We start from the raw sequence: 20,595 nt of genomic DNA, 5'->3' as shown, positions 1-20,595 counted from the left end.
TTGTGGTAAATTTTTCTAGTTACAGGCTTTCTGGCCTGAACAAGAGTATCAATAACAGAATCTGAGAACCCTCGTTTTGATAAGATCAAGCGTTCAATCTCCAAGCAGTCAGCTGGAGTGAGACCAGATTCGGATGTTCGAACGGACCTTGAACAAGAAGGTCTCGTCTCAAAGGTAGCTTCCATGGTGGAGCCGATGACATATTTACCAGATCTGCATACCAAGTCCTGCGTGGCCACGCAGGAGCTATCAAGATCACCGACGCCCTCTCCTGATTGATCCTGGCTACCAGCCTGGGGATGAGAGGAAACGGCGGGAATACATAAGCTAGTTTGAAGGTCCAAGGTGCTACTAGTGCATCTACTAGAGTCGCCTTGGGATCCCTGGATCTGGACCCGTAGCAAGGAACCTTGAAGTTCTGACGAGAGGCCATCAGATCCATGTCTGGAATGCCCCACAGTTGAGTAATTTGGGCAAAGATTTCCGGATGGAGTTCCCACTCCCCCGGATGTAATGTCTGACGACTCAGAAAATCCGCTTCCCAATTTTCCACTCCTGGGATGTGGATTGCAGACAGGTGGCAGGAGTGAGTCTCCGCCCATTGAATGATTTTGGTCACTTCTTCCATCGCCAGGGAACTCCTTGTTCCCCCCTGATGGTTGATGTACGCAACAGTCGTCATGTTGTCTGATTGAAACCGTATGAACTTGGCCTTTGCTAGCTGAGGCCAAGCCTTGAGAGCATTGAATATCGCTCTCAGTTCCAGAATATTTATCGGTAGAAGAGATTCTTCCCGAGACCAAAGACCCTGAGCTTTCAGGGGTCCCCAGACCGCGCCCCAGCCCTTCAGACTGGCGTCGGTCGTGACAATGACCCACTCTGGTCTGCGGAAGGTCATCCCTTGTGACAGGTTGTCCAGGGACAGCCACCAACGGAGTGAGTCTCTGGTCCTCTGATTTACTTGTATCGTCGGAGACAAGTCTGTATAGTCCCCATTCCACTGACTGAGCATGCACAGTTGTAATGGTCTTAGATGAATGCGCGCAAAAGGAACTATGTCCATTGCCGCTACCATCAAACCTATTACTTCCATGCACTGCGCTATGGAAGGAAGAGGAACGGAATGAAGTGTTTGACAAGAGTTTAGAAGTTTTGTTTTTCTGGCCTCTGTCAGAAAAATCCTCATTTCTAAGGAGTCTATTATTGTTCCCAAGAAGGGAACCCTTGTTGACGGAGATAGAGAACTCTTTTCTACGTTCACTTTCCATCCGTGAGATCTGAGAAAGGCCAGGACTATGTCCGTGTGGGCCTTTGCTTGAGGAAGGGACGACGCTTGAATCAGAATGTCGTCCAAGTAAGGTACTACTGCAATGCCCCTTGGTCTTAGTACCGCTAGAAGGGACCCTAGTACCTTTGTGAAAATCCTTGGAGCAGTGGCTAATCCGAAAGGAAGTGCCACGAACTGGTAATGCTTGTCCAGGAATGCGAACCTTAGGAACCGATGATGTTCCTTGTGGATAGGAATATGTAGATACGCATCCTTTAAATCCACCGTGGTCATGAATTGACCTTCCTGGATGGAAGGAAGAATTGTTCGAATGGTTTCCATTTTGAACGATGGAACCTTGAGAAACTTGTTTAGGATCTTGAGATCTAAGATTGGTCTGAACGTTCCCTCTTTTTTGGGAACTACGAACAGATTGGAGTAGAACCCCATCCCTTGTTCTCCTAATGGAACAGGATGAATCACTCCCATTTTTAACAGGTCTTCTACACAATGTAAGAATGCCTGTCTCTTTATGTGGTCTGAAGACAATTGAGACCTGTGGAACCTCCCCCTTGGGGGAAGCCCCTTGAATTCCAGAAGATAACCTTGGGAGACTATTTCTAGTGCCCAAGGATCCAGAACATCTCTTGCCCAAGCCTGAGCGAAGAGAGAGAGTCTGCCCCCCACCAGATCCGGTCCCGGATCGGGGGCCAACATTTCATGCTGTCTTGGTAGCAGTGGCAGGTTTCTTGGCCGGCTTTCCCTTGTTCCAGCCTTGCATTGGTCTCCAGGCTGGCTTGGCTTGAGAAGTATTACCCTCTTGCTTAGAGGACGTAGCACTTGGGGCTGGTCCGTTTCTACGAAAGGGACGAAAATTAGGTTTATTTTTGGCCTTGAAAGACCTATCCTGAGGAAGGGCGTGGCCCTTACCCCCAGTGACATCAGAGATAATCTCTTTCAAGTCAGGGCCAAACAGCGTTTTCCCCTTGAAAGGAATGTTAAGCAATTTGTTCTTGGAAGACGCATCCGCTGACCAAGATTTCAACCAAAGCGCTCTGCGCGCCACAATAGCAAACCCATAATTTTTCGCCGCTAACCTAGCCAATTGCAAAGTGGCGTCTAGGGTGAAAGAATTAGCCAATTTGAGAGCACGGATTCTGTCCATAATCTCCTCATAAGGAGGAGAATCACTATCGATCGCCTTTTCTAGCTCATCGAACCAGAAACACGCGGCTGTAGTGACAGGGACAATGCATGAAATTGGTTGTAGAAGGTAACCTTGCTGAACAAACATCTTTTTAAGCAAACCTTCTAATTTTTTATCCATAGGATCTTTGAAAGCGCAACTATCTTCTATGGGTATAGTGGTGCGTCTGTTTAAAGTAGAAACCGCCCCCTCGACCTTGGGGACTGTCTGCCATAAGTCCTTTCTGGGGTCGACCATAGGAAACAATTTTTTAAATATGGGGGGAGGGACGAAAGGTATACCGGGCCTTTCCCATTCTTTATTTACAATGTCCGCCACCCGCTTGGGTATAGGAAAAGCTTCTGGGGGCCCCGGGACCTCCAGGAACTTGTCCATTTTACATAGTTTCTCTGGGATGATCAAATTCTCACAATCATCCAGAGTGGATAACACCTCCTTAAGCAGAGCGCGGAGATGTTCCAACTTAAATTTAAATGTAATCACATCGGGTTCAGCTTGTTGAGATATTTTCCCTGAATCTGAAATTTCTCCCTCAGACAAAACCTCCCTGGCCCCCTCAGACTGGTGTAGGGGCATATCAGAACCATTATCATCAGCGTCCTCATGCTCTTCAGTATCTAAAACAGAGCAGTCGCGCTTACGCTGATAAGTGGGCATTTTGGCTAAAATGTTTTTGATAGAATTATCCATTACAGCCGTTAATTGTTGCATAGTAAGGAGTATTGGCGCGCTAGATGTACTAGGGGCCTCCTGAGTGGGCAAGACTGGTGTAGACGAAGGAGGGGATGATGCAGTACCATGCTTACTCCCCTCACTTGAGGAATCATCTTGGGCATCATTTTCTGTGTCACATAAATCACATCTATTTAAATGAGAAGGAACCTTGGCTTCCCCACATTCAGAACACAGTCTATCTGGTAGTTCAGACATGTTAAACAGGCATAAACTTGATAACAAAGTACAAAAAACGTTTTAAAATAAAACCGTTACTGTCACTTTAAATTGAACACACTTTATTACTGCAATTGCGAAAAAGTATGAAGGAATTGTTCAAAATTCACCAAAATTTCACCACAGTGTCTTAAAGCCTTAAAAGTATTGCACACCAAATTTGGAAGCTTTAACCCTTAAAATAACGGAACCGGAGCTGTTTTTATCTTTAACCCCTTTACAGTCCCTGGTATCTGCTTTGCTGAGACCCAACCAAGCCCAAAGGGGAATACGATACCAAATGACGCCTTCAGAAAGTCTTTTCTATGTATCAGAGCTCCTCACACATGCGACTGCATGTCATGCTTCTCAAAAACAAGTGCGCAATACCGGCGCGAAAATGAGGTTCTGCCTATGATTAGGGAAAGCCCCTAGAGAATAAGGTGTCCAAAACAGTGCCTGCCGATATTATTTTACAAAATACCCAGATTAAAATGATTCCTCAAGGCTAAATATGTTTATATATGAATCGATTTAGCCCAGAAAATGTCTACAGTCTTAACAAGCCCTTGTGAAGCCCTTATTTACTGTCTGTAATAAAAATGGCTTACCGGATCCCATAGGGAAAATGACAGCTTCCAGCATTACATCGTCTTGTTAGAATGTGTCATACCTCAAGCAGCAAAAGTCTGCTCACTGTTCCCCCAACTGAAGTTAATTCCTCTCAACAGTCCTGTGTGGAACAGCCATCGATTTTAGTAACGGTTGCTAAAATCATTTTCCTCTTACAAACAGAAATCTTCATCTCTTTTCTGTTTCAGAGTAAATAGTACATACCAGCACTATTTTAAAATAACAAACTCTTGATTGAATAATAAAAACTACAGTTAAACACTAAAAAACTCTAAGCCATCTCCGTGGAGATGTTGCCTGTACAACGGCAAAGAGAATGACTGGGGTAGGCGGAGCTTAGGAGGGATCATGTGACCAGCTTTGCTGGGCTCTTTGCCATTTCCTGTTGGGGAGGAGAATATCCCACAAGTAAGGATGACGCCGTGGACCGGACACACCTATGTTGGAGAAACCAGGCTTAGTACGCAAAACCACCTTATCTGCATGGAACACCAGATAAGGAGGAGAACACTGCAGAGCAGATAACTCTGAAACTCTTCTAGCAGAAGAGATTGCAACCAAAAACAAAACTTTCCAAGATAGTAACTTAATATCTACGGAATGTAAGGGTTCAAACGGAACCCCTTGAAGAACTGAAAGAACTAGATTTAAACTCCAGGGAGGAGTCAAAGGTCTGTAAACAGGCTTGATCCTAACCAGAGCCTGAACAAATGCTTGAACATCTGGCATAGCTGCCAGTCGTTTGTGTAGTAAGACAGATAAAGCAGAAATCTGTCCCTTTAGAGAACTTGCAGATAATCCTTTCTCCAAACCTTCTTGTAGAAAGGATAGAATCTTAGGAATCTTTATCTTGTTCCATGGCAATCCTTTGGATTCACACCAACAGATATATTTTTTCCATATTTTATGGTACATTTTTCTAGTTACAGGCTTTCTAGCCTGAATCAGAGTATCTATTACAGAATCTGAAAACCCACGTTTTGATAAAATCAAGCGTTCAATCTCCAAGCCGTCAGCTGGAGGGAAACCAGATTCGGATGTTCGAATGGACCTTGAACAAGAAGGTCCTGTCTCAAAGGTAGCTTCCATGGTGGAGCCGATGACATATTCACCAGGTCTGCATACCAAGTCCTGCGTGGCCACGCAGGAGCTATCAAGATCACCGAAGCCCTCTCCTGATTGATCCTGGCTACCAGCCTGGGAATGAGAGGAAACGGTGGGAATACATAAGCTAGGTTGAAGGTCCAAGGTGCTACTAGTGCATCTACTAGAGTCGCCTTGGGATCCCTGGATCTGGACCCGTAGCAAGGAACCTTGAAGTTCTGACGAGACGCCATCAGATCCATGTCTGGAATGCCCCATAATTGAGTTATTTGGGCAAAGATTTCCGGATGGAGTTCCCACTCCCCCGGATGGAATGTCTGACGACTCAGAAAATCCGCTTCCCAATTTTCCACTCCTGGGATGTGGATCGCAGACAAGTGGCAGGAGTGATCCTCCGCCCATTGAATTATTTTGGTCACTTCTTCCATCGCCAGGGAACTCCTTGTTCCCCCCTGATGATTGATATATGCAACAGTCGTCATGTTGTCTGATTGAAACCTTATGAATTTGGCCTTTGCTAGTTGAGGCCAAGCTTTGAGAGCATTGAATATCGCTCTCAGTTCCAGAATGTTTATCGGGAGAAGAGATTCTTCCCGAGACCATAGACCCTGAGCTTTCAGGGGTTCCCAGACCGCGCCCCAGCCCACCAGGCTGGCGTCGGTCGTGACAATGATCCACTCTGGTCTGCGGAAGCTCATTCCCTGTGAAAGATTGTCCAGGGTCAGCCACCAACGGAGTGAATCTCTGGTCTTTTGATCTACTTGAATCATCGGAGACAAGTCTGTATAATCCCCATTCCACTGTCTGAGCATGCACAGTTGTAATGGTCTTAGATGAATTCGTGCAAAAGGAACTATGTCCATTGTTGCAACCATCAATCCTATTACTTCCATGCACTGTGCTATGGAAGGACGAAGAACAGAATGAAGTACTTGACAAGAGCTTAGAATTTTTGATTTTCTGACCTCTGTCAGAAAAATCCTCATTTCTAAGGAATCTATTATAGTTCCCAAGAAGGGAACTCTTGTTGACGGGGACAGAGAACTTTTTTCTTTGTTCACCTTCCATCCGTGAGATCTGAGAAAGGCTAGGACGATGTCCGTATGAGCCTTGCTTTTGACAGAGACGACGCTTGAATCAGGATGTCGTCCAAGTAAGGTACTACTGCAATGCCCCTTGGTCTTAGAACCGCTAGAAGGGACCCTAGTACCTTTGTGAAAATCCTTGGAGCAGTGGCTAATCCGAATGGAAGTGCCACAAACTGGTAATGCTTGTCCAGAAAAGCGAACCTTAGGAACTGATGATGTTCCTTGTGGATAGGAATATGTAGGTACGCATCCTTTAAATCCACGGTAGTCATAAATTGATTTTCCTGGATAGTAGGTAGGATCGTTCGAATAGTTTCCATTTTGAACGATGGTACCCTGAGAAATTTGTTTAGGATCTTGAGATCCAAAATTGGTCTGAATGTTCCCTCTTTTTTGGGAACTATGAACAGGTTGGAATAAAAACCCATCCCTTGTTCTCTTATTGGAACTGGATGAATCACTCCCATCTTTAACAGGTCTTCTACACAATGTAAGAATGCCTGTCTTTTTATTTGGTTTGAAGATAATTGAGACCTGTGGAACCTTCCCCTTGGGGGTAGTTCCTTGAATTCCAGGAGATAACCTTGAGAAACTATTTCTAGCGCCCAAGGATCCTGAACATCTCTTGCCCAAGCCTGAGCAAAGAGAGAAAGTCTGCCCCCCACCAGATCCGGTCCCGGATCGGGGGCTATCCCTTCATGCTGTTTTGGTAGCAGTGGTAGGCTTCCTGGCCTGCTTACCCTTGTTCCAGCCTTGCATTGGTTTCCAGGCTGGTTTGGGTTGTGAAGTATTACCCTCTTGCTTAGAGGATGTAGAATTAGAGGCTGGTCCGTTTCTGCGAAAGGGACGAAAATTAGGCTTATTTTTAGCCTTAAAAGACCTATCCTGTGGGAGGGCGTGGCCCTTTCCCCCAGTGATGTCTGAAATAATCTCTTTCAAATCAGGTCCAAATAATGTTTTACCCTTGAAAGGAATGTTAAGCAATTTTGTCTTGGAAGACACATCCGCTGACCAAGACTTTAGCCAAAGTGCTCTGCGCGCCACGATAGCAAACCCTGAATTTTTCGCCGCTAATCTAGCTAATTGCAAAGCGGCATCTAAAATAAAAGAGTTAGCCAATTTAAGTGCTTGAACTCTGTCCATAACCTCCTCATACGAAGATTCTTTATTGAGCGACTTTTCTAGTTCCTCGAACCAGAAACACACTGCCGTAGTGACAGGAACAATGCATGAAATTGGTTGTAGAAGGTAACTTTGCTGAACAAAAATCTTTTTAAGCAAACCCTCTAATTTTTTATCCATAGGATCTTTGAAAGCACAACTATCTTCGATAGGAATAGTAGTGCGTTTGTTTAGAGTAGAAACCGCCCCCTCGACCTTGGGGACTGTCTGCCATAAGTCCTTTCTGGGGTCGACTATAGGAAATAATTTCTTAAATATAGGGGGGGGACAAAAGGTATGCCGGGCCTTTTCCACTCTTTATTTACTATGTCCGCCACCCGCTTGGGTATAGGAAAAGCGTTGGGGGGCACCGGAACCTCTAGGAACTTGTCCATCTTACATAACTTCTCTGGAATGACCAAATTGTCACAATCATCCAGAGTAGATAATACCTCCTTAAGAAGTGCGCGGAGATGTTCTAATTTAAATTTAAATGTCACAACATCAGGTTCAGCTTGATGAGAAATCTTTCCTGAATCTGAAATTTCTCCCTCAGACAAAACCTCCCTCATGGCCCCTTCAGATTGGTGTGAGGGTATGACAGAACAATTATCATCAGCGTCCTCTTGCTCTTCAGTGTTTAAAACAGAGCAATCGCGCTTTCTCTGATAAGTAGGCATTTTGGATAAAAGATTTGCTATAGAGTTATCCATTGCAGCCGTTAATTGTTGCATGGTAATAAGTATTGGCGCACTAGATGTACTAGGGGCCTCCTGTGTGGGCATAACTGGTGTAGACACAGTAGGGGATGATGTAGTATCATGTTTACTCCCCTTATTTGAGGAATCATCTTGGGCAATATCATTATCTGTGGCATTACTGTCCTTAATTTGTTTGGACACTCTGGCACAATTATCACATAAATTTAAATGGGGAGACACATTGGCTTTCATACATATAGAACATAGCTTATTTGATGGTACAGACATGTTAAACAGGCTTAAACTTGTCAACAAAGCACAAAAAACGTTTTAAAATAAAACCGTTACTGTCACTTTAAATTTCAAACTGAAAACACTTTATTACTGAATATGTGAAAAAGTATGAAGGAATTGTTCAAAATTCACCAAAATTTCACCACAGTGTCTTAAAGCATTAAAAGTATTGCACACCAAATTTCAGAGCTTTAACCCTTAAAATAACGGAACCGGAGCCGTTTTTACATTTAACCCCTATACAGTCCCAGCTATATGCTTTGCTGAGACCCAACCAAGCCCAGAGGGGAATACGATACCAAATGATGCCTTCTATAAGCTTTTTCAGTGATTCTTAGCTCCTCACACATGCATCTGCATGCCTTGCTCTCCAAAAACAACTGTGCATTAGTGGCGCGAAAATGAGGCTCTGTCTATAACTAGAAAAGGCCCCCATCTGAAAAAGGTGTCCAACACAGTGCCTGCCGTTTTCTAAACAATCCCCAAGATTATAATAACCATTATTAGTTAGAATCTGCATAATATGCCTAGTAAAGCAATCGTTTTAGCCCAGAAAAATGTCTACCAGTTTTTGAAGCCCTTTTTGAAGCCCTTTATTCTTTTATGTTTAACTAAGAAAATGGCTTACCGGTCCCCATGAGGGGAAATGACAGCCTTCCAGCATTACATGGTCTTGTTAGAAATATGGCTAGTCATACCTTGAGCAGAAAGGTCTGCTAACTGTTTCCCCCAACTGAAGTTACTTCATCTCAACAGTCCTGTGTGGAAACAGCAATCGATTTTAGTAACTGTCTGCTAAAATCATCTTCCTCTTACAAACAGAAATCTTCATCCTTTTTCTGTTTCAGAGTAAATAGTACATACCAGCACTATTTTAAAATAACAAACACTTGATAGAAGAATAAAAACTACATTTAAACACCAAAAAAACTCTTAACCATCTCCGTGGAGATGTTGCCTGTGCAACGGCAAAGAGAATGACTGGGGTGGGCGGAGCCTAGGAGGGATCATGTGACCAGCTTTGCTGGGACTCTTTGCCATTTCCTGTTGGGGAAGAGAATATCCCACAAGTAAGGATGACGCCGTGGACCGGACACACCAATGTTGGAGAAATAGGGTTGTGAAGGTATGTGGTACTACTGCACTGGTTCTTGGGGGAAAAAAGTTTGAAAAACCCTGCTCTATTTTAACCCCAAAAAAATTGGGCTTCATGTCCCAATTCAAGTTCATAATTATGTATTGTATGTGTTCTCAAACCTTATAAACAAAGCACACAAAATATTGCTACAGCTAGCTCTTTTAGTATACTACCTGGCCAACTTTGTATATAAATTGTACAACAAACATTATTTGCTAATAAATCAAAATATGATCAAAAGAGATGGTCAAGGTTTTTGAAGACAGAACTAAGACAACTTTATGTTATGGGATAATAAACTTACCACCGTGCAAACAGAGAAAATCATTATTTGTAATGGGTCCGGGCTCTGCAAATGTTTTAAACTTATTCAGCCACTGGCGAGAAATATAGAACTGTAGAAGGCTGGGTTCCATTATATTCAGTAAACTAGTTACTTTCCTCCTCTCCTTCTGAGCATCTTCACTGCTCTTTCTGAGAGACATCAAAAAGATTAAATCGAAATTTGTACCAAAATTACTGAATGAATTATGCTGACAGTGGTTAATCATATTGATAAGAAAACAAAGGACAATGTATTGTACTTTATAAGCAAAGCACATTTATTCTACTTCTTAAAGTTTTGCAGCACAATAAGACAGTAAGCTATATCTATAGAATGATTCATTTAATTGCAAGAAGATCAACACATTTTAGTACTTAAAGGGACATTAAACACTAAATATATGCTAGATAGAATGAAGCTTTCAAATAAAAGATTAGTCTGAGAATAACACAGATGTATTTTTTAAAGTTTCATTAATTGTTTAAATATTGACAAAATAAGTGTAAAGTTTTAGTGTCTATAAAACAATGGGAGCTGCCCTGTTGTAACTTAGGTTTCATTCTCTGCTGCGGCCAATTAGGGACAGTTATAAATGGCCAATGGCTGTGTTCTGTACTTCCATTTCTAACAGGAACTGAAAAGCACACAATTTCAGAATGGAATTAGAGGAAAGGGCAACAAAATAAATAATACAAGTATATTGTAGAGGTTTTTTTTACATATACAATTTATTATTTTATGTTACCATCTCAAAGTGTTTAATGTCTCTTTATTATGCACTTATTATAATACAATATATCGCCATATAGCATTGCTATAGTGTGAATGAATGTCAAGGACCTTTCATTTTTAAGTTGTACTTACCGATAGAAAAGCACATATGCCTCTGCATTCTGCACTGTTGCTTCAGATACCTCTGTGACGCTCTGATCATCAAATTCATACCACAGATTATTCAGGTTATTGCGACAATAGGCAATATAGTGCCCACCTAAAGTAATGAGATATATTATATTGCCACTTGTGCTAGAAACAAACCAAATCCTCAATAAGTGTATAACTTATACTATCAGAATATGCAATAACAAAGCACAATCTTAAATAAAATATGTTTTTTATATGGGATGGTGCTTCTTGTTAAGATAAAGCCATATTCAGCTGAAGGTGTAATGCTGCTTCTAAAAATAATTTTCCAATTTGGCTTCCATTATCAACATTGCTTTGTTCTCTTAATATCCTTTAATGAAAAACATATCTGGGTATGCTCAGGAGCAGCAAAGCAATAATGGAAGCTACCTGCTGATTGGTGGCTGTACATATATGCCTTGTCATTGGCTAACCCAATATGTTCAGGTAGGTACCAGTAGTACATTGTGGCTCTGGAGCCTTACTCTTCAAAAAAGGATAACAAGAGAACAACACAAATTTGACAATAGATGTAAACTGGAAAGTTGTTTAGAATTGCATTCTCTATCTGAATCATCTGAAGTTTATTTGTTTTACTTTGTCCCTTCAACAGCTGTTTTGTTAAAATGGTGATTTATTTTATTTTATTTTCAACTTGAAAAAATATACTCACTGCTAGCAGTTCCATGATGACAGATTACAGACAAGAGGTCATAGGTCACAACTTGACCTGGACTGTCTTTAGCTAGGAACTGCTGGAGATCCAGACCCTCCAGGGGGAAGGATACATGGGTACCGATTTTCGTGGAGAACATAAGCTCATGTCTAAAGCGCTTCAGATGGATACATAGTATCTGTAAAATAAAACATTAAATTTCATTACTTGAGAATTACAAGCTACTGATTAACAATGTATTTTAACCTTTTAACGCCGTTATGACGTTCTATTCCGTCACAATTACACTGGGCTTTAGTGCCGTACTAACGGAATAGAATGTCATAACCGTTGGCTGTCCAAAAGCCAACTGCGCTTCCACGATGTGATCGCAGTCTGGAGGGCGTGCCCTAGCGTCACAGGGACGCCCCCCTGACCCAATCCCATTATTGAAATCTTGTGATCGCGTGCACGATCGCAGGATATCAATTTGTTTACATCGGAACATTTTTTCTGATGTAGACAAATTAACCTGGTCATCAAAGGGTTAAACAACAATTAAAAAAACATATAAGCAATATATTTTGGATAGGAAAACCCTAGGCGTGTTCATTAGGAGCATTCGTGATGATCAGAATGCGGAAGCCGATCGCAGCATTTGGGTCTTTTCGGAGTCAAATTTCTTCTTGTAAAAGTGCAACACATTAAGATATCGATTTTCACAGATCTTAGTGTGTTGCACTTTTACAAGAAGTAATCCGGCTTAGAAAAAAGCTGAATGCCACAAGTGTCCGCCTTTTTCTGCGTTCGGATTATCGCAAATGATTCGAATGCACATGCCTAAAAACAAGGTTTTAGAACACCAAAATGACTGACAGACTAAAAGTATCCAAGAAAATAACCATTTAGAAGTGAGAAAAATAAGGACATAAATAGCTATCCAATGGTATAAAACTAAAAATTAGAACCACTCCTAGAGGGCACAAAAACATATAAGGAAAGAAAAGCCAAAAGTTTAATTCTGAAGCCAAGTAAGTGAATGGTAAATATTCCATATGCACTCACACTACTTCTTAGTGTACACTTAACAGAAGAGAAGGAACACCACATACGGTAGTATGTTTTTTTGTTATTTTTAAATATGGTTTTTAGAAAGAGAACTACCCACAAGGGACAGATTATAATTAGGCATAAAATCAACGTATTCATATTTCCAAAAAGGCTTACAAAAGGTCTAGTATGTTTCAGCAGACCTCTGGGGCAATTGTTTCAATGTAATATGCTTATTTTCAGGAAATATCCATAAAAAACATAATTTATGCTTACCTGATAAATTCCTTTCTTCTGTAGTGTGATCAGTCCACGGGTCATCATTACTTCTGGGATATTACTCCTCCCCAACAGGAAGTGCAAGAGGATTCACCCAGCAGAGCTGCATATAGCTCCTCCCCTCTACGTCACTCCCAGTCATTCGACCAAGGACCAACGAGAAAGGAAAAGCCAAGGGTGAAGTGGTGACTGGAGTATAAATTAAAAAATATTTACCTGCCTTAAAAACAGGGCGGGCCGTGGACTGATCACACTACAGAAGAAAGGAATTTATCAGGTAAGCATAAATTATGTTTTCTTCTGTTAAGTGTGATCAGTCCACGGGTCATCATTACTTCTGGGATACCAATACCAAAGCAAAAGTACACGGATGACGGGAGGGATAGGCAGGCTCTTTATACAGAAGGAACCACTGCCTGAAGAACCTTTCTCCCAAAAATAGCCTCCGATGAAGCAAAAGTGTCAAATTTGTAAAATTTGGAAAAAGTATGAAGCGAAGACCAAGTTGCAGCCTTGCAAATCTGTTCAACAGAGGCCTCATTCTTGAAGGCCCAAGTGGAAGCCACAGCTCTAGTAGAATGAGCTGTAATTCTTTCAGGAGGCTGCTGTCCAGCAGTCTCATAAGCTAAACGAATTATGCTACGAAGCCAAAAAGAAAGAGAGGTAGCGGAAGCTTTTTGACCTCTCCTCTGCCCAGAGTAAATGACAAACAGAGAAGACGTTTGTCGAAATTCCTTAGTTGCCTGTAAGTAAAATTTTAGAGCACGGACTACATCCAGGTTGTGCAGTAGACGTTCCTTCTTTGAAGAAGGATTTGGGCATAAAGAAGGAACAACAATCTCTTGATTGATATTCCTGTTAGTAACTACCTTAGGTAAGAACCCAGGTTTAGTACGCAGGACTACCTTATCCGAATGAAAAATCAAATAAGGAGAATCACAATGTAAGGCTGATAATTCAGAGACTCTTCGAGCCGAGGAAATAGCCATTAAAAATAGAACTTTCCAAGATAACAACTTTATATCAATGGAATGAAGGGGTTCAAACGGAACGCCCTGTAAAACATTAAGAACAAGGTTTAAACTCCATGGTGGAGCAACAGTTTTAAACACAGGCTTAATCCTGGCCAAAGCCTGACAAAAAGCCTGGACGTCAGGAACTTCTGACAGACGTTTGTGTAACAGAATGGACAGAGCTGAGATCTGTCCCTTTAATGAACTAGCAGATAAACCCTTTTCTAAACCTTCTTGTAGAAAAGACAATATCCTAGGAATCCTAACCTTACTCCAAGAGTAACCTTTGGATTCACACCAATATAGGTATTTACGCCATATCTTATGGTAAATCTTTCTGGTAACAGGTTTCCTAGCCTGTATTAAGGTATCAATAACTGACTCAGAAAACCCACGTCTTGATAAAATCAAGCGTTCAATTTCCAAGCAGTCAGCTTCAGAGAAGTTAGATTTTGATGTTTGAAGGGACCCTGTATCAGAAGGTCCTGTTTCAGAGGTAGAGACCAAGGTGGACAGGATGACATGTCCACCAGGTCTGCATACCAAGTCCTGCGTGGCCACGCAGGTGCTATTAGAATCACTGATGCTCTCTCTTGTTTGATTCTGGCAATCAATCGAGGAAGTAACGGGAAGGGTGGAAACACGTAAGCCATCCTGAAGTCCCAAGGTGCTGTCAGAGCATCTATCAGGACTGCTCCTGGATCCCTGGATCTGGACCCGTAACGAGGAAGCTTGGCGTTCTGTCGCGACGCCATGAGATCTATCTCTGGTTTGCCCCAACGTCGAAGTATTTGGGCAAAGACCTCCGGATGAAGTTCCCACTCCCCCGGATGAAAAGTCTGACGACTTAAGAAATCCGCCTCCCAGTTCTCCACTCCCGGGATGTGGATTGCTGACAGGTGGCAAGAGTGAGACTCTGCCCAGCGAATTATCTTTGATACTTCCATCATAGCTAGGGAGCTTCTTGTCCCTCCCTGATGGTTGATGTAAGCTACAGTCGTGATGTTGTCCGACTGAAACCTGATGAACCCCCGAGTTGTCAACTGGGGCCAAGCCAGGAGGGCATTGAGAACTGCTCTCAATTCCAGAATGTTTATTGGCAGGAGACTCTCCTCCTGACTCCATTGTCCCTGAGCCTTCAGAGAATTCCAGACGGCACCCCAACCTAGAAGGCTGGCGTCTGTTACAATTGTCCAGTCTGGTCTGCTGAATGGCATCCCCCTGGACAGATGTGGCCGAGAAAGCCACCATAGAAGAGAATTTCTGGTCTCTTGATCCAGATTCAGAGAAGGGGATAAGTCTGAGTAATCCCCATTCCACTGACTTAGCATGCACAGTTGCAGTGGTCTGAGGTGTAAGCGTGCAAAGGGTACTATGTCCATTGCCGCTACCATTAAGCCGATTACCTCCATGCATTGAGCCACTGACGGGTGTTGAATGGAATGAAGGGTGCGGCAAGCACTTTGAAGTCTTGTTAGCCTGTCCTCTGTCAGGTAAATCTTCATTTCTACAGAATCTATAAGAGTCCCCAGGAAGGGAACTCTTGTGAGTGGAACGAGTGAACTCTTCTTTTCGTTCACCTTCCATCCATGTGACCTTAGAAATGCCAGCACTAACTCTGTATGAGACTTGGCAGTTTGAAAGCTTGAAGCTTGTATCAGAATGTCGTCTAGGTATGGAGCTACCGAGATTCCCCGCGGTCTTAGTACCGCCAGAAGAGCACCCAGAACCTTTGTGAAGATTCTTGGAGCTGTAGCCAATCCGAATGGAAGAGCCACAAACTGGTAATGCCTGTCTAGGAAGGCAAACCTTAGGTACCGATAATGATCTTTGTGAATCGGTATGTGAAGGTAAGCATCTTTTAAATCTACAGTGGTCATGTACTGACCCTCTTGGATCATAGGTAAAATTGTCCGAATAGTCTCCATCTTGAACGATGGAACTCTTAGGAATTTGTTTAGGATCTTTAAGTCCAGGATTGGTCTGAAAGTTCCCTCTTTTTTGGGAACCACAAACAGATTTGAGTAAAACCCCTGTCCCTGTTCCGATCATGGAACTGGATGGATTACTCCCATTAACAAGAGCTCTTGTACGCAGCGTAGAAACGCCTCTTTCTTTGTCTGGATTGTTGACAATCTTGACAGATGAAATCTCTCTCTTGGAGGAGAGTATTTGAAGTCCAGAAGGTATCCCTGAGATATTATCTCTAGCGCCCAGGGATCCTGAACATCTCTTGCCCAAGCCTGGGCGAAGAGAGAAAGTCTGCCCCCCACTAGATCCGATCCCGGATCGGGAGCCCTCAATTCATGCTGTTTTAGGGGCAGCAGCAGGTTTCCTAGTCTGCTTGCCCTTGTTCCAGGACTGGTTAGGTTTCCAGCCTTGTCTGTAGCGAGCAACAGCTCCTTCCTGTTTTGGTGCAGAGGAAGTTGATGCTGCTCCTGCTTTGAAATTACGAAAGGAACGAAAATTAGACTGTCTAGTCTTGGCTTTGGCTTTGTCCTGAGGCAGGGCATGGCCTTTACCTCCTGTAATGTCAGCGATAATCTCTTTCAACCCGGGCCCGAATAAGGTCTGCCCTTTGAAAGGTATATTAAGCAATTTAGACTTAGAAGTAACATCAGCTGACCAGGATTTTAGCCACAGCGCCCTGCGTGCCTGAATGGCGAATCCTGAATTCTTCGCCGTAAGTTTAGTAAGATGTACTACGGCCTCCGAAATGAATGAATTAGCTAGTTTAAGGACTCTAAGCCTGTCCGTAATGTCGTCCAGAGTAGCTGAACCAATGTTCTCTTCCAGAGACTCAATCCAGAATGCCGCTGCAGCCGTGATCGGCGCAATGCATGCAAGGGGTTGCAATATAAAACCTTGTTGAACAAACATTTTCTTAAGGTAACCCTCTAATTTTTTATCCATTGGATCTGAAAAAGCACAGCTATCCTCCACCGGGATAGTGGTACGCTTAGCTAAGGTAGAAACTGCTCCCTCCACCTTAGGGACCGTTTGCCATAAGTCCCTTGTGGTGGCGTCTATTGGAAACATTTTTCTAAATATCGGAGGGGGTGAGAACGGCACACCGGGTCTATCCCACTCCTTAGTAACAATTTCAGTAAGTCTCTTAGGTATAGGAAAAACCTCAGTACTCGTCGGTACCGCAAAATATTTATCCAACCTACACATTTTCTCTGGTATTGCAACTGTATTACAATCATTCAGAGCCGCTAACACCTCCCCTAGTAATACACAGAGGTTTTCCAGTTTAAATTTAAAATTTGAAATATCTGAATCCAGTCTGTTTGGATCAGAACCGTCACCCACAGAATGAAGCTCTCCGTCCTCATGTTCTGCCACCTGTGACGCAGTGTCTGACATGGCCCTAATATTATCAGCGCACTCTGTTCTCACCCCAGAGTGATCACGCTTACCTCTTAGCTCTGGTAATTTAGCCAAAACCTCAGTCATAACAGTAGCCATATCCTGTAATGTGATTTGTAATGGCCGCCCAGATGTACTCTGCGCTACAATATCACGCACCTCCCTCTGAGCGGGAGATGTAGGTACTGACACGTGAGGCGAGTTAGTCGGCATAACTCTCCCCTCGTTGTTTGGTGAAATTTGTTCAATTTGTACAGATTGACTTTTATTTAAAGTAGCATCAATACAGTTAGTACATAAATTTCTATTGGGCTCCACTTTGGCATTGCAACAAATGACACAGGTATCATCCTCTGAATCAGACATGTTTAACACACTAGCAAATAAACTTGTAACTTGGAAATACAATTCAATTAGAATAATATTAAAACGTACTGTGCCTTTAAGAAGCACAGAAGATCTATGACAGTTGAAAATTAATAAATTGAAACAGTTATAGCCTCAATCCTTGTAAATAACACAACTTTAGCAAAGGTTTAATCCCATTAGCAAAGATAACAAATTCTGAAAGTAGGAAACAAATTACAGAATAAACGTTTTTTATCTCAGTCAAACTATAATTCTCACAGCTCTGCTGAGAGAAATTACCTCCCTCAAAATAAGTTTTGAAGACCCCTGAGCTCTGTAGAGATGAACCGGATCATGCAGGGAATACAATGAGTTGCTGACTGAAATATTTGATGCAGTAAAAGCGCCAAAAAAACGGCCCCTCCCCCTCACACACAGCAGTGAGGGAGAACAGAAACTGTCAGAAAACAGATTAAGCAACTGCCAAGTGGAAAAATAGTGCCCAAACATTTATTCACTCAGTACCTCAGTAAATGAAAACGATTTTACATTCCAGCAAAAACGTTAAACATAATCTCTAGTTATTAAACAGCTTTATGTATTTCTTACAGTGTAATTCTAGTGAAGTACCATTCCCCAGAATACTGAAGTGTAAAGTATACATACATGACATTATATCGGTATGGCAGGATTTTCTCATCAATTCCATTGTCAGAAAATAAAAACTGCTACATACCTCTATGCAGATTCATCTGCTCGCTGTCCCCTGATCTGAAGTTTACCTCTCCTCAGATGGCCGAGAAACAGCAATATGATCTTAACTACTCCGGCTAAAATCATAACAAAAACTCTGGTAGATTCTTCTTCAAACTCTGCCAGAGAGATAATAACACACTCCGGTGCTATTTTAAAATAACAAACTTTTGATTGAAGATATAAAACTAAGTATAATCACCATAGTCCTCTCACACATCCTATCTAGTCGTTGGGTGCAAGAGAATGACTGGGAGTGACGTAGAGGGGAGGAGCTATATGCAGCTCTGCTGGGTGAATCTTCTTGCACTTCCTGTTGGGGAGGAGTAATATCCCAGAAGTAATGATGACCCGTGGACTGATCACACTTAACAGAAGAAACATACATATGAAGACCAATCTTTTAGAGGAACAGACATGATGACTCCGGAAATCTGCTTCCCAGTTCCGTAAATCGAAATAAAAAAAAAGTGAAGAAAATTGCCTTCACCTGGTAATATGTCCACCAGAATAATAGAAAATACTACATATCAGTTAGGCATGTGCATTTGGCTCTTTTTGGCACTGGATTTATTAGTGTAAAGTGCAACACACAGATCTGTGTAACTACATTGCCAAAACGAGATGAATGCCCGATAATACCAATTAATGCACAAGCCTAACATTAGCATTAACATTCCACAATCATGAATGCACCAGCCAGAAAAATAAATGATCAGACCTGAGTCAGAGACATCATCTTATGAGGATATGTCCTTCTGGCACAATAAAAAATTCAGATTGCTTTAGAAATAGGTAGCTTAATGCCTACAGCAAATAACAGCCGAATAGGAAAAAAAAAAATAAACAACTGCATTTAAATGGATCAAATGACTAGGGGTTGTGATCTCCTTGACCAAAAATATCTCAGCTGCAAAGATCTCATCTGAATAATTGCAAAAGGAACCAAAAGCAGTCATTACCATGCAGTCCCTTGCACAGGAGAAATCTCTGTATGCATTTTGACAGCTGTTACAGGAAAACTAAAATATATATATTTATATACAGGGAAAATGACAAAACCATCTTCAAGTGAACAAGCTTTTGGACAGATCAGGCAGCTAACAATAGCTGTTACATTCCTAAATCCATCCGAAAAACATCAAGATAAAGGATCACACAGAGATCATCTGAGAAAGGATGTTTGCAAGAGGAATAGCAAAAACCAGAAACAAGAACCATACAGGAAAATATCTCTGTTCCACAGAAAATATGACAAACTGAAAAATTCTTGGACGACAATAACTGACTTTGGGTCTAAAGCAATAATAACTGAATAAAGGGTACGGCTTTTATAGTGGGGAGCCCTTACAAATCTGAACAATGGAAGCAGAAAGAATCTGTACAACTTCTCTAACACATAGCAACAGGTTCACAACCCCTAAGTCCAGTTAAAATAAAGAAAATGAAACTCGAAGAAACTGAAAACGTAGAAAAAATCCATATAAGGCTTTTTACGAAAAAAATGTTTATTCCGTTTTCTTTCTTTCTTTTACACTTGAACTGCTCAACATTGCCCTGCAAAACTATGCTTATAAATTAATGAGCAAAAAAACAAAAAAAAACAAAAGAAAAATGTATAGCCTCAGACCTGAACTTCCACTGAAATAATAATAATAATATGCAAATTCCCAGTATAAGATTAAAAGTCTTGTTAAAAAAAAAACAAAAAAACACATAAATATGGCACAGTGCTTATCGCAAAGCAAACCTGGACATTTGCGAACACTTGTAAAGACTCTGCAATCAATTGTGGGATACTTATGGAAATGCCAATGGGTTGCTTTGTTATACACTCTATGTAGGGATGGGCGAATGTGCTGAAAGTGTAATTTGTTTGGTAGAACAAATAGTCGTGTGGACTTTTGTTTTGGACAATCAAATGTTGATGAGAATGAAAACCCATTAAAATTCGGTAATCAAATGTTACTTCAGTTTTCGAATGTTCATAATGAAATCGAATATCCACATCCGAAATTTCGAATTTAAAATTCGATTTAACATATACGATACAGAAGTTCCATAGTTTATGTTGTAGGGAATTTAGTAAATTGATACACAATAGATACAAATATATCAATTTCAATGTTTCTATTTCTATTTAATATTGCATAATTCGAATCGAATTATTAGAAAAAAATCAATCAAATATTACATTTAAAGAAAGCATTAAAAATACTATTACATAAAATGAATGTTAGAATGTGCAAACGAAGGAATAAATGTGTTAAAATTTGTTTCAATTTTGGAATGTTGCAAGACATTCGCCCATCCCTAACACTGTCTTTATATGTGAGTTTGTGTCTTTTTATACATTTGTAAATCTATTAAA

The 20,595-nt window shown here is 41.5% G+C and overlaps 1 protein-coding gene across 1 annotated transcript in view; it reads right to left on the bottom strand.

Moving 5' to 3' along the window:
• USP33 (ubiquitin specific peptidase 33) overlaps positions 1 to 20,595 on the bottom strand; it is a 315,907-nt gene that overhangs the window by 96,773 nt on the left and 198,539 nt on the right. Inside the window, exons 16-18 of the mRNA XM_053693333.1 lie at positions 11,428 to 11,608; positions 10,713 to 10,839; positions 9,828 to 9,997 (exon numbers count right to left, since the gene is read on the bottom strand). Coding sequence (XP_053549308.1) covers positions 9,828 to 9,997; positions 10,713 to 10,839; positions 11,428 to 11,608 — 478 coding nt within the window. The remainder of the gene's footprint in view (positions 1 to 9,827; positions 9,998 to 10,712; positions 10,840 to 11,427; positions 11,609 to 20,595) is intronic.

The sequence above is a fragment of the Bombina bombina genome, chromosome 10, assembly GCF_027579735.1.
Source record: "Bombina bombina isolate aBomBom1 chromosome 10, aBomBom1.pri, whole genome shotgun sequence".
NCBI lineage: Eukaryota > Metazoa > Chordata > Amphibia > Anura > Bombinatoridae > Bombina > Bombina bombina.
Note: the sequence above shows the minus strand (reverse complement) of the source record. Positions and strands in the feature narration are given on the sequence as shown.